This window comes from Plectropomus leopardus, chromosome 11 (assembly GCF_008729295.1).
Source record: "Plectropomus leopardus isolate mb chromosome 11, YSFRI_Pleo_2.0, whole genome shotgun sequence".
Taxonomy (NCBI): domain Eukaryota; kingdom Metazoa; phylum Chordata; class Actinopteri; order Perciformes; family Serranidae; genus Plectropomus; species Plectropomus leopardus.
In genome coordinates, this window is record NC_056473.1 from 11,483,738 (window position 1) to 11,497,818 (window position 14,081).

Sequence of the window (14,081 nt, forward strand, 5' to 3'; positions counted from 1 at the left end):
CTCCACTAAATATAAGAAAAAATATAATATTTGAAACAAAAATTAAACAAAATATAATTTTTAAAAAACATTAATTCCCAATTTCATCATTAACTAAGAGATACAAAATACACTTCCTAAGTTGAATGCAATTTGACCACAAAGCATGGCACATTTCACAAAAAACAAATTCTACTAAATACAAAAAAACTAAGAAAATAAAATATAAAATAGAATTTAAAGCACACCACTCCACTTTTAAGTGTAAGCACAGTCACTCTTACTCTTCTCTCACACACACTCATTTGCTTACACACACACACACACACACACACACACACACACACACACACACTGAATTATGTGCTACTGAGGCGAGGCCAGAAAAATTGTAAAAAAAATATATAAATAATTAATAATAATGTTTTTTAAGTTGCCATATTTTACCTTACAGCTGAGGGTCGTATTCTGAGCTCAAAGCTCTTTCTTTTCTATGAAAGCCATTCCCATGATAAGTTACTGAACATTACTGGCTGCAACAAGTGGTGTGCTTTCCACACTCTCCTTTTCATTGGATGACCAAAGTGTCAATCATCAACCCTCTCAAAACGCTGCTGGATTCATATTGGGAGTGTCACTGCATTGTACCAGGATGCCTCCATGTACAGCAATGCACACAGCTGTTGCAAACGCTGCACTTCCAGTGGTGTATTTTGGATTTTAATTGTGTGAGAAAATTTTTAATTATTTTCTTGGGGTTCTTTTGGCAAATGTTAAGGTTTAATAGATTAAGCTGAACCATGTTTGTGTGCTATGGTAAATTTACACCAAGTGTAAAAAGAAAAAAAAAAGCAACCACAAGTCAGGATAGATTCAATTTTCTCTTTTAATTGATTGCAACACATTTAATAACCACACATTACAAAATGCACATCAAATATTTTATCAGGCTCAGTTTGCAACCTTATTGATAAGAAAAAAAAAACTACCAAAAAATATGCTTTTACAAAATAAGACAATTATAATAAAGTAAATGCCACTTTGGATAACCGTAATCAAAAACCCATTTTTTTATCCTACATTAAAAAAAAAAGCTTGACATAAATAAGTTAGTATAATTTCTCAGTGTTTTTACAAAATTATGTACATAGGTACATTGCAAAGATTTACACAAATACACAGGCACGGTGACTGCATTTCTGAGAACAGCTGTTCTCGCTCTGCATCCTGGTGGTCTCTTTGAATATAACCCACACTTTAGGGCAAATAAAGGGAAGCTTTTAGATGCTCACATTTTGCATCCTCAGCAGGCTAACAACATTGGTGAAACAAGTACAAACATAAATGGAAATTTAAGTCTAGGTTATCACAAAAAAATGTGAAGTCGATTAAGGAGCACAGGCAGTTCTGGCAACCATACTGAAGCAACCATGTATTTGGTATTGTAGGACATTCAACCGCTTTCAGAAAACCCCCTCTCTGAAGAGTATTAAGGCTGATGAAACAAAAGGAATATAGTCAAGGAGACTTAACACGACCTGTGCAGTTTGTATGGTCTTTGTCCTTCAATATCTGAGTACCTCACAACTCCAAATCAAACATACCGTTACAATGTGGCGGAGGTGTGCAGGAGAACTTGAGAAAAAAAAAAAAGGGATCATAATCCAGGATTCAATTGATGCTGAGAGCACCTTTCACAAAATAAATACCGGGTGGTGTAAAGGAAGTCCTATCAGTTTTTTTTCTCCTGTGTTGTTTTCCTGGGGAAATGGATCATATAGGAGAACCTGCATGTGGTGATACTGAAGTGACCAGAGGAAGGAAAAAATATAAAACAGATGAGCTACATATGTACCGTTCTTCACTGCTGAGTTAGGAAGATGACGGAGTGAAGATGCACTGTCAAGAAACTGTGAGAAACCATGATTTTGTTTTAAATGTAGCAATTAGGGACTGTGTCAAAGTCACACTGCTTTTCAGAAAATAAAATAAAATACAAAAAAAAAAAAACAACAGCATTTTGGAAACATGTATCAAACTACACTGCAATTCTTCAAGTCAAATCAAAAATTCACACCTTTTTACATAAAAGGATTTGTGTTCAAATCATAATGTTTTCTTATGTGCTACATACGGAGAGAAATATAATATAATATGTATATTTATTTACACACAGGTAGTAAAAAAAGGAGCAAAAAAGGAAATCAAACCTAATTGCACACTGCTACATTGACTGCTTTTAGAGGCAGTAACTTTTTAATTGAGTGCCACAACTTTAGTGTTTCTATTCAGTGCTTCAACAGCGTCCTCCCCCGTCTTCAGGAGAGCTGATATGTTTCTGATGCTGTGTAGTTCCTCTTCCAAAAAAAAAAATTTTTTAAAAATCGGCCAACACTGAGGTTTCCCACGTAAAAGGGGAAATACATCTTCGGCTCTGTGGGGAAAATTTGATGAAAGAAAAACAAAACAAAATGAGAGGCTGCACTGTTTGGACGAACTCATGACATTGAGCTTCATGCATCACTTGCAGAAAAGTTACAAACAAGTAAGAATGGACAGAACACTGGTGCATAGTTCTACGTATTAAAAAAGGTGGAAATTTTGTACTGCTTATGTCCTTGTGCACTTTAACAACTAGGAGGAGGATAAACATGAAATCAACAGCATGTCTCATAACTATACTATGAAAAACATAAATGCACTGCAACTTCCACGGACTGACATTGAACTGATGCAAGAATTGTTTGCTCACTCATTCATATGACTGTGCAAAATACTACAGGTGTAAAAATAACAAAAGGTATGATTGTACACCAACTCTTACACTGTCTTGAATTTTACACTTATAATAATTTAATGGATTTTTTAGGAGGTGGCTACCATAAGGCAAAAAGAAAAACTGGCATGCATGTAAACTACATATAAGAACTATAACATAATTTATGTTCATCATTTAAAAAAAAAAGTTTTACATATTGTTAATTATACTAAATCAATGTTAAGAATCCATAAAAAGTGTTCATCAGTTTCCACAAATTTAAAAAAAGGAAATATGCAAGTTTATGTTGTTTTTTTCCCCTCAATTGAAGCTTTGACAGTTCACATCCTGCCTCCACAATACAGATTTCATGCCCACTCTCCCTCGGCCGTGGCCAACAAACGCACTTAATTTCTGAGCTGCGCGGCTCTTCTGCACACTCTCTGCCGGCAGAGACAGATGTGTGTGTTGTAACATTAGTGTGCAAAGTGTGTGCAGCACTCTCACACACACACATACACGGAGAGAGACCAGCCCCTTCCCGTCCCTGCTCTGCACTGAGGGCAGTGGCTGCTGACGTGTTACTACTACACTGTTGTTCAGCTCACTTGTTGTTTACAGTTTAGTCGGAAACTCGGGCTCGCCGAGGCAGGCGGCGGTTGTAGTAAAAAAAAGGTGTAAATGTGCAGACACGTTTTTCTCTGGTTTTATTTATTACTCATCTCGCAGTCGATCATAGTAGATCGAAACCGTTTGAGTGCAAAGGGTGCAACTGGAAGCTTTGGTGAAGTCTCCCAGCTTGCGGTAACCTCTTATACTCACATTAATATTACTAGCAAATGAATGAGACAAGCCTGAAAACACCGTATAAGTACACAAACACAAAAAGAGTATTTTGCTTGTCAAAGCTGTACACTTGTTTGAAATCTAAACTGAAATCTATTTTAACAGCAAAATGGATTGCATTAATGACACCAACTGATAGCACTGAAATAAAACAATAAATATTGTTTTTAAAAAATACAATTTTTGTTTAGTGTGTTTAGTTTAATCTTTCGGGGCAAAAAACAGCTGGAAGAGAGGGACGTCGTCCACATTTTCTACACTAACGCCAGTAAACAACTTATCAGCACACAGAAGCTCATCTAGAATATATATCACATTTTAAAGAAAAGTTGCATTTAAAAACAAAAAATACTTTCTTACCGTTTCCTCACGTTTGCCTCTTGGGACTGGTCTTTCTGGGTGTGTGTTCTGTAGAGTGGCCCAGGCTTGGACAAGAAACCTCATCCGAGCTGGTGTGTGACCTCTTATTTTGGGCCGAGGGGTCTGCAAAGGCAAAGTGAGCAGTCAGTAAAGACTCCTAAGAAGAAATAAATATAAAAGTATATCTAATTTTAGTGTGGTGCTGCGTGTTTGCTTGTCCATTAATTGCCATCATATCCCAATTTTGGAGAAAAAAAAATAATTTCAGAGCATTTCAGCATGATGATCCATATGTTGCATTAAGCACCAGCTTTTTACAGTGAAATACAGTCGAGTGATAAAGGTGTTTATTTTGATGGAAATCTAGTACCGTGACATGCAGGTCTTTTCCTCAGTCCGGTGCATTGCTCCGTGCACTCCATCTGCCCGTCAGACCTGTCGGTGTCTTCGCTCGGAGCCACAACAACACAATTATGATTTCCATTTAGATCCACATTGTTATTCCCAGCAGAACAGACGCCCTTCTCCCTCCGCGGCTGCCTGCTGTAGAAACTCGGGACGTCTCTGCAGTCCACTAATTCCCACTGGAGCCTGCCGTTGGCCAGCGGCGTGTGATTGGCGAAGTCGAAGCCCCACTTGGCGGAGGCTGCCTCTTCCATCTCCCGCAAATGTCCCTTTAAATCCCTCTTTAACTCTTCGCGGTCCACCGAGCCAAAGAGGCTTCTGCAGGCTGACGGTTTCGGGTGATCCGACACCCGTGAGTCCGTCCGCTCCAGAGTCGGGCTCCCGTTTGATAGTCGAACATCTGACATTTTCCCCCAGAGAAAGGCGAAATTTTTCAAACAGCCGGGAGCGTCCAGTTTTCAAAAGAAAAACACAGCGCTCAAAGACAACGGGTATCTCCTCGTCGCTGAGCAAGATCCAAAACAAGCGTAAAACGACTTATGCCATGCATACGTCGGGGTGGAAACGGTAACGGCCGCGGTGTTTTGAAGCCGACAGTAGTCTCCGCGGAGCATCAAAACAAAGTGCCCAGGAACTGAAGCCGCTCTGTCAATTTAGTCCCGTAGTGAGAGGAACTGCGGACAAACCTTCTCAGTACCCAATATGGCGATTGAGAGATGTACTTGGGATTGAGAGTAAAGCCTGACTAAGGGAGGGGGGAGGAAAAAATGATTGACACACAGAGCTATTTAAATGCAGAGAAGGCCACTGATTGGTCGAGGCGCTTAAGCCCGCCTACTTCTCTTAAGGTGGACCAGCAGAGTTGCAGCATGCTTCAAACATCCAGCACGTCTGCATATTACACTAAATCCAAGTTTTTCGTCTAATTTAAGACTGCTTCCACAGCTAAGATATTAAAAACTAAAACAACTGTAGGCATTCCCTCAAATCATTTTCAACACAACACTTCTTTGTGTCTTTTTCATAATAAACATGTTTTAATGTGTAGGGCATCTGTGAAAGAATTTGATGGAGGGCATGTGCTGTGAAAAAACTCTGTGAAATGTGAATTAAAAAATGTGTAATGTCTACTCTGTGAGTAGAGCACTCGTAACAATTCTGTATATTTGTGCAATTACTTTAGGTAAGGCATCTGTGCAAGACTTGCATGTAACACTTTTGGGGTGTATGGATCTGGGGGTGATACTGTTTGGTTATTATACATGTTTATACGTGTGTGTGTGTGTGTGTGGCTATGTCGCCTGTGTTCTTTCAAGACAATTTTTTCCCAAGGGAGACAATAAAGGCTGATCCAATCTAATCTTATTGTTGTCCAACATGAAAATATGTTGTCATTATTTATTTTTTTAAAACTGGTTTTCCATTTCAGCTGCCAAATGAGAAAAAACAATCAATTTTCCCAAAATTCTAATATTAACTGGTAGACATTTACAATGTAATTTTAAAAATTATATTCTAATAAGCACAATCTACACTTAATTTCAGGGCAGAGTTTGAGACATTAAGTTAAGTCACACATTTTTTATTGTAAAGCTAAATGACCCAACAGCCTTTTATACATTTACAGGCCAAAAACCTGAGCCAAATATATTTAAATACATATATAAAATATTAGAATTTTTTTTTTTACAAAACTATTTATATAAAAAATAAACAACTGTCAAAATATTATGCAGCAGATTTGGATCAAATAAGCTGTGGAGGCAGTTTACAATAAATTTGTTTAAAAAAAGTATTTGCTTGTAATTATTCCACCTTAAATAGATAACCTCAAAATATATGGACTAATGCTTCAAGGTGTGAGCCCTCTGTTGAATTAGATACACCCTCCTAATGTCAAAATTATTTACGGATGGCCCAAAAAGAAAAAAAATGTAAATTAGGTAAATATGTTTTTGACATGGTATTTCCACCAATTCTCTGTAGGTGAGAGGGGTAAGTCAAGGTCAGCACACGCAAGACCTTGACTCCACCAGCCCCAGGAGAAGAAGAGAAGAACAGATGTACAAGGACTAGAGAGCTACACACATCTCCAAACTTAGATGTCCGCAAATGCAAAAACACCCCAAAAGCCTTAAAAGAAATAAAGTTTAGTAGGCCCTGCATCTTCAAAGTTATTCATAGTTATTTACACCACAATAAAAACTGCCAAATCTAATAATCTAATGCCAATCTCTAAAAAAATATTTTACTAATTAAAATATCAAGTGTATGGAATCTAAAAAAAAAAACAAAAACTGTGAGCAAGATAAGTCTGTTTTGAATTTCATCCAAAACCCTGTTCTTTTCTTTCTGGTACATTTTACACCTTCCACCACAAAGAGAGGAAAAACCAGCTACATTCAGACAGATGTTGGCCTCATGTTCACATCAAATTGAAAAGACACAATTACCTTAAAATAGAACTATAACTTGTTTGCGAGAAATGATGCAATTTAATTTTACTGAGAGTAATTATTTACCTATGGGGTCACAGCGGGGTATGTGGTGCAGCTGTGGGTGCCTGCAGCATCAACATTAAGACTGGGACAATGCTGCCCCCTAGTGTTCACTCTCCTAGATCTCTGGTAAAAAGCCAGCAGGAAAATATCTTTGAATCAACGTCATTTAATACCATGACTTTAGATAAATGACACATCTGTACATATACATATTTATAAGCCAACTACCAGCAATCACTATGGGTTTAGACTACACAAAAATCCCAGTATGTTCCAAAATATCAGTCCATCCACATATCCTCACTGATCCTGCAGAGGTGCAGTCTCCTACCTTACCAGTCAGCCTTTCATGGATCAAATTGGTCCAGTCCAGTCCTGGCAGACAGCCTCAGAGACTGAGCCACTTTATGATGTAGAAGTTCCTCTTGCCCACTCTGAGCAAGGTAAGTCCATTTGACAGGATATGGAGTTTGGGGATCAGTACCTGCTCTGGTTTGTCTGCCCGCCTATGGTTGATCCACACAGCTCCATCTGAAACCATCTGATAGCTGCATACAAACATTTTAGCAGTCAGTTAGAGCAGAGTTTCCTGCGTTATCTCTCAAAACAGTCAAGATTATTCCTCGCAAAACGCAACAAGAACACATGTATCTAATTGTCAACCAAATTTACACACTTTGTATTATTTTGTATTTGTAAAACCTACAATCTAATTCAAGTGTAGATGTAAAAGATGAAAATTAAAAACAATATCAAAGGTGCCGTGCATCACATTCACACCTCTGACAGATGACACTGTGCACTGTACTCACATGAGACAATTAATGGCAATATTGGTATATTGGTCAATAGAAAATGAATGCCAATAGTTTTGGCACATCCAGTCAAAAATTAAGCCTTTTATCATGGAAAACTGGCAAATAGGGTGGGATACCGATTTTACCGATTTTAATGTTACAGACTGAATGATGTTGGTATAACCAAGTACTGATTCATGTTTCAATTAGTGACAAGTTTTGGTAACTCAGAGCATATCTGGGTCAATATGTAAAGCACCCCGAAGCGCCCAAAGCCAGCCCAGCAAGCTGGACCAGCAAGCTGAAACTATCATTGCAGCACCAAGAATTTTGTCATCTGGTCTATTTTCTTTTCAACTTTCTCTTAGAAATAGCCTGGTATCACTGCTGTTTGTGATTGTGTGTGTTTTTTTACATACTTATTCCACATGTTTGTCACCAGCAGACAGACAGACAGACAGACAGATTTAGCTCTTTGTGCATGTTTGTGTATTTTTGTCTGTTAAGGTTTGTGCTCCAATACTATGCAGTTCAAAGGTATTTCAACAGTTACGTCTGTTTCCAAACATAGTGACTCATTTATGCTTAATAACGCACAGAACATTCTGTCCACAGTTTTCTTTGGAACCACGTTCCCCTCTGAACAAACGTCTATGAAAACTACGTACATGGCTTAATAACACTGAATGTAAGAAAGAAAATATGTTTTTGTAATTTGAGTGGACTGGCCATTTAACGTTCATGTAAACACTCTGTGGTAATGCAGTTTAATTTCTTATAGTTATGTCTACCCTGGAAGAAGTATCCGGTGAGAGCTAAAAATCAGAGCGATAGTGAGGTCAAAACACTTTGTTGCTGCAGCAGTTGCTGAATTCAACCAAAGTTGACCCCAAAATTCAAAGTGAATTGATTTAAGATGCAGATTGCAAAGTCAGTTTTATCAACAGCATAATCTTTAGCTTCCACACAATGGTAGCGGAGCATTTTCCACTGCAGATGACTTTTTGACTGATGATGTTACCGGGAGTACTTACCCTCTGGGTCCCTCTGGGATGGCGCTGGCTCTGCGGCACGCATCGATCACAGTGGTACCGGGCTCCAACAGCAGCTCGTGGAAAGGAGCCTCCCTGAAGAGCTCCTGAAGCTCCTCGTCACTCATTTCCTCCAGCGCCTGCACGCTGCTGTTGTAAAGTGCATTGGTGCATCTGTAAAAATAATAAATAATATGACTTTTCTTGTGTGAGTAGGTAGATTATCACCTGTGCAAGGAAGTCAAAGGTCATAAACAGCTACAGAACAGTGACTCCTGTTGACTTCCTTTCTCAGATTTATTCTCCAACTGAATTAATTCCTGTGGCCTTTAACCAATATAAAAACCTGACACCTAGAAAACAGTATTTATATTAGGGGTCGACAGATTAACGGCCTGGCCAATTACTGGGGCCAATATTTTTCATTTTGCCGATTATCTGTATTTGCGTTTTATTTCAATGATGACTGTTAAAATAATTAATTAAAAAGTGCAAAGAAAGTGTCAACATGGGAGGAACTTTGACTTTGTAAAACCTCAGGGAGCTATTTTTACTTATTCATTTTTATTTAAATTTTCACTTGACTTTTTTTAAAAGTCAAAATATAAAAAAGTTGTATAAAAATTGCTAGGAAACTTTCTGTATATGATATTGAAAGTATTAGTTTTGATGAAGCATTTGCGAAAGGCATTTAAACAAAGTTTTGTGTTGGAGTTTGTTATATTCCAAATTCTAAATATTGACAGAAAGATTTCCAGTTTTATTGTTAATGCACTTAGGTTCCAAATAACAGCTATCGGTCTCATTGACTACTCAATAATTGGTATCGGCCCTGAAAAACTAATATCAGTCGACCCCTAATTTAAACTGCCTTTTAATTTAAAAGAGCACTAAATACAACACACAGTAAAAACAGTTGCAGGAAGTTCTGACCTCTTTGCACTTTCAAGGCCCTCCTTTCCATGCACCAGTTTCGTCACCTCTGCGGCCAGTCGTTTATGCGCTAGGCGTTTACCTGGATCCTCTCTCTGCTGCTCCATCAACCTCTCCACCTCTGCCAGAGGCAGGAAGGTGAACAGCTTCAGATACCTGTGAAAAGGTAGATGAGGTGACGGGTTTACAGACAACCATTTGTGAGCTGCTTTCAGATCTTGCACTGTTCATCATACTCTTATAACCAAAACCCTCAGGCTTCATCTTCACCCACCCTTCCACGCTGGCATCAGGCTGCCTGAGAAAGAACTGGTAGAGCTCAAAGGGGGACGTCTTGTCTCTGTTGAGCCACACTGCGTTGCCTGCCGTCTTTCCCAACTTGTCCCCGACAGAGCTGGTCACCAACGGGATGGTCAGGCCGTACACCTCCTCACCGCTCACTCTGCAGAGGAATCAGGATTTATGAACCAAGTGTTGCATATCTGGAGTGAGGATTTCAAAATGTGTGAGTTGGTGAACTGCTGGTAGTTTTTTGCACGCTTACCGTAAATTGTAAGGCAGGGCAACAATTTAAAGTTCAGTGTTAGCAAATAGGACTGATATGATCGGATAGATTTTTTTTTTTTTGATTTCAAGCAAATTATAATGAAAAAAATGACAAAATAGATACTGGTGTTTTTGTTTTACATGTATGAGTTGTCTGATCTGATTAATAGCAAAACATAGTTCACTGTGTACATATATGCTATTTGGAATGTGGTGATATAAAAACATTCTCATTAAAATAATTAAGGGGAATAACACATAGACATGTCCACGAAACTCTCCCTGTTGATTTTTTTACGTTAAGAAAATTACATTATGTATCGCAACTCTTCTGGATTTTAATGTTTAAATGTGCACATATGCATTGTCTAATTAAACATTTGGTTTTTGCATACATTACCAAAATAGAAATCTGAAATGAAATAAACACTTAAATGCATATCTTGGGGGCATCTTCATTTCAATAGTCTTATAAAAAATTATTATATATATATATATATATATTATATATATATATATATATATTTTATTTTATTTATTTTTTTTTTTTTTTAAAAACACTGTTATGGAAGCAAAACGGGCCCCAAATCTCTCAAAAAATTGACCAGTGCACGAAAAACAACTGATATTAAACTGATAGTGTAGTCATAGAGGGCATTTTCTTGTGAATAAATTCATAGTCAAATATTAAATTTCCCAGCTGGTTGGTTCCTTCCAGTATCTTGCAGCTGTATATTTGGTTCAGTTTGTAGATAAGCTTTTGCTGGCTAACTTTAGTTTGACAGGCTAGAAAATGTGAGTTGTGAGCTTTTCTAAAGATTCGGGTGACATTCTTCATTTTTGAGTCACTGAGGCCCATAATCACATCTTCTTGGCTAGAATTTGACAAGTGTTCACAAAGGAGGAATCAATGTGTCCCAAGACCAAAAAAATAGATCAAATTACTCCACTTCTGAGGTCCTTACACTGGCTTCCTGTCTCATAGAGAACTGTCAGTCAGTCATTTTCTGTAACCGCTTGTCCTCGTAAGGGTCGCGGGGGGGCTGGAGCCAATCCCAGCTGTCACCGGGCGGAAGGCGGGGTACACCCTGGACAGTTCGCCAGACTATCGCAGGGCCGACACATAGACGAACAACCATACACACTCACAACCGCACCTAAGGGCAATTTAGAGTCATCAATTAACCTGAGCTGCATGTCTTTGGACCGTGGGAGGAAGCCGGAGACCCCGGAGAGAACCCACGCGGACACGGCAAACTCCACACAGAAGGGCCCCCGCCCGGACCGAACCCCGTTCCAACTGGGATTCGAACCAGGGACCCTCTTGCTGTGAGGCAACAGTGCTAACCACAAAGCCACCGTGCCGCCTCATAGAGAACTGACTTTGAATAATAACATTGGTTTACGAAGCACTAAATGATTTAGGGCCCAAACACATTTCTGACCTTCTGCTACAATATGAACCATCAAGACCTCTAACGTCATCTGGGACAGTTTTTTTTTTTTGTCCCCAAAGTCAAAGGTGGGGAGGCAGCGTTTAGTATTTATGCACCACATATCTGAAACAAACTCCCAGAAAACTGCAGGTCTGCTGCAACTCTAAGTTCTTTCACATCGAGGCTGAAAATGTTTCTGTTTGTCGCAGCCTATTTTTATTCTCTAGCTCTTCACTGGTGTTTTTAAATTTTATTTAGATGTCCTTTTATACTGTCGTTCTTTTGCACTTTGCCTCTATGCTTTTGATGTTTTATGTATAGCACTTTGAACTGCCTTGTTGCCAAAATGTGCTATATGAATAAACTTGCCTTGCCAAAACATGTGGAAAGTGTGTCAATGTTTGAAATTATTGAAATGTGTTTTATTGAGAATTATAATTGTTTGTTAGGTTGGTAAGTGTGCAACAAGTATGCAGAATTACAGAGTGGCTCCTAACAATTCACACAAGACACATTATGTCACATTTGTTGGTGTGTATACATAACCAAGGATCAGTTATGTTAAATTTACAGATTTTTCAACGAGTTACCCAGTGTATGCCCACTTGACAGCTGTATCGGCCAAATGAGTTGGCATATCAGATATCAGCAAAAAAAAAAAAATCCAGGGGCATCCCTCATGTGTCATATTGTGTGTGAAAGTGTGTCAGAGTTTGAAAATATAAAACGTGTTTGTACTGAGAAGAGTAACTGCTTGGAGGAAAGGTAAGTATGCAGAATTGCAGAGTGTGAACTAAGAATTCGCACAGCACACTCAGTCACATTTGCTGGTGTGCAAATAATTACCTACGATCAATAATATCTTAAATCAGCACTTTTTTCAACGAGTTTTGGAAGCAATGCTCCCTGACCATGCAAAACAAGATTTACTGCTTCTGTTTTTAAGTAGGATGGACATTTACTTGTGAATGTAATCATGGCCAGACATCAAATTGCCCAGCTGGTCGGTGCCCCCGAGCTGAATCTTGCAGCCGTGTATTTGGTTGAGGTGGTGGAAGTCATAAGCTTGAAACACCTGGTAGGTGAACTCTGTCAGACTCATACCGTCTGCGCTCTTCAGCCTGGACTGCACGCTGTGGCGGCTGAGCATGGTGCCCATCCTGAAGTGCCTTCCGGCCTCCGACAGAAACGCTACTACGCCCCAGTCCTTGTACCAGCTCAGGTTATTCAGCACAGTCACGGTACCCAGTTTCCTGGAGCTGTCGTGATAGTGCACTTCGTGGTTGGTGAAAATCCTCTGGATGCTCTCCCGGATACTGTGGGTGTTCGCTTCCACAGTGTCCGCGGACATTCGCTCCCTCTCGCGCGTTTTCCCGCTCGGGTCTCCGATTTGTGCCGTGGCCCCTCCGAGCACAGCCAGCACATCGTGCCCGGCGCTGCGGAAGTGCAGCAGGCCGATGAGAGCGAGCAGGTTCCCCACATGGAGGCTGTCTGCCGTGGGGTCAAAGCCGCAGTACACAGTCTGAGCACCGGACTGCAGCAGCTTGGGGAGCTGGTCCTGCGCTGCGCCTTCTGGGAAGCAGTCCTTCAGAATACCGCGTTTATTTAAGGAAAAGAGCAGTCCGTTGTGTGCACGCGAGGAACAGTGAAATTTAGACTTGAGTGTGAGGCAAAGACTGGTTCGCCTTTTTAAAAAACAGGATCCATGCTGCGATACATAACAGCAGGTCCTCGCCATGGACGCAGCCATGTTGGACAATGTGACAAGAACACAGAGGGGGAGGAGCTGGGGGTCATGGAGAGTTTGGAGGAGTATAGCGCCTCTTGTGCATCGGTTCCGATTTCAATATAATACATCCATGACCGGTTCCCAAAATAAAAAGGACGTGTGGATTTAAAAAAAAAAAAAAAAACTGTCCTGGGACCCCAGATCTCCAGGGGCGTAAAAGCTCTGGGCTTACTAGTGCAAAAATGAACTATGGGCCCCTTGACACTACCACCAAAAAAAAAAAAAAAAAAAAAAATTTTTGTTGGTTACTAAATAATAATAAAAAATAATCCACAAACCTTGTTGTGAGTGGGTTTTTTTTAAATGTAGGAACTATTTTCTCTCTACCAAACTACGTCTGCCAACTGAATCACTGTTGCTGTTAAGTTTTATCTATTTAATTTTATTTTTTGAGGCTTTGAGCACAAGCCGATCTCTACTACACTTGGCTTCTTACACCTAAACAATATAGACAAATTCAATAGATAAGAGGAAAAATATGTATTTTTTATTAAATAGTTCACTCAGTTGTTCAAAGGAAGAACACTGTAGTTGCATGTTTAACTTTACACCAATAGATGGCAAACTTGCATCAGGTCCACCTGACCAGCCCAGAGCTACAGCCTGAAGATGATTTGGCATTTTAATATACACGTTTGTCTCTGGACATTATTATCCAGCAAAAGCACATCTTAGCCTACAGAAACCTAGTTTAGGTGTT

The 14,081-nt window shown here is 39.4% G+C and overlaps 2 protein-coding genes across 2 annotated transcripts; both read right to left on the reverse strand.

Annotated features, from left to right (window-relative positions):
- Nucleotides 1-847: 847 nt before the first annotated feature.
- On the reverse strand, nucleotides 848-5,326 carry cdkn1bb (cyclin-dependent kinase inhibitor 1Bb). The gene is made up of 3 exons (XM_042496643.1): nucleotides 4,314-5,326; nucleotides 3,944-4,066; nucleotides 848-2,413 (listed from the first exon to the last, which is right to left on the reverse strand). The coding sequence occupies exons 1-2, from the start codon at nucleotides 4,753-4,755 to the stop codon at nucleotides 3,951-3,953; spliced, it is 558 nt and encodes a 185-aa protein (XP_042352577.1). The 5' UTR covers nucleotides 4,756-5,326; the 3' UTR covers nucleotides 848-2,413; nucleotides 3,944-3,950.
- A 1,673-nt stretch (nucleotides 5,327-6,999) lies between these two features.
- yars2 (tyrosyl-tRNA synthetase 2, mitochondrial) lies at nucleotides 7,000-13,389 on the reverse strand. Its single transcript, XM_042496305.1, has 5 exons — nucleotides 12,555-13,389; nucleotides 9,885-10,052; nucleotides 9,611-9,766; nucleotides 8,681-8,851; nucleotides 7,000-7,397 (listed from the first exon to the last, which is right to left on the reverse strand). The coding sequence occupies exons 1-5, from the start codon at nucleotides 13,340-13,342 to the stop codon at nucleotides 7,238-7,240; spliced, it is 1,443 nt and encodes a 480-aa protein (XP_042352239.1). The 5' UTR covers nucleotides 13,343-13,389; the 3' UTR covers nucleotides 7,000-7,237.
- Between the last annotated feature and the right edge of the window lie 692 nt (nucleotides 13,390-14,081).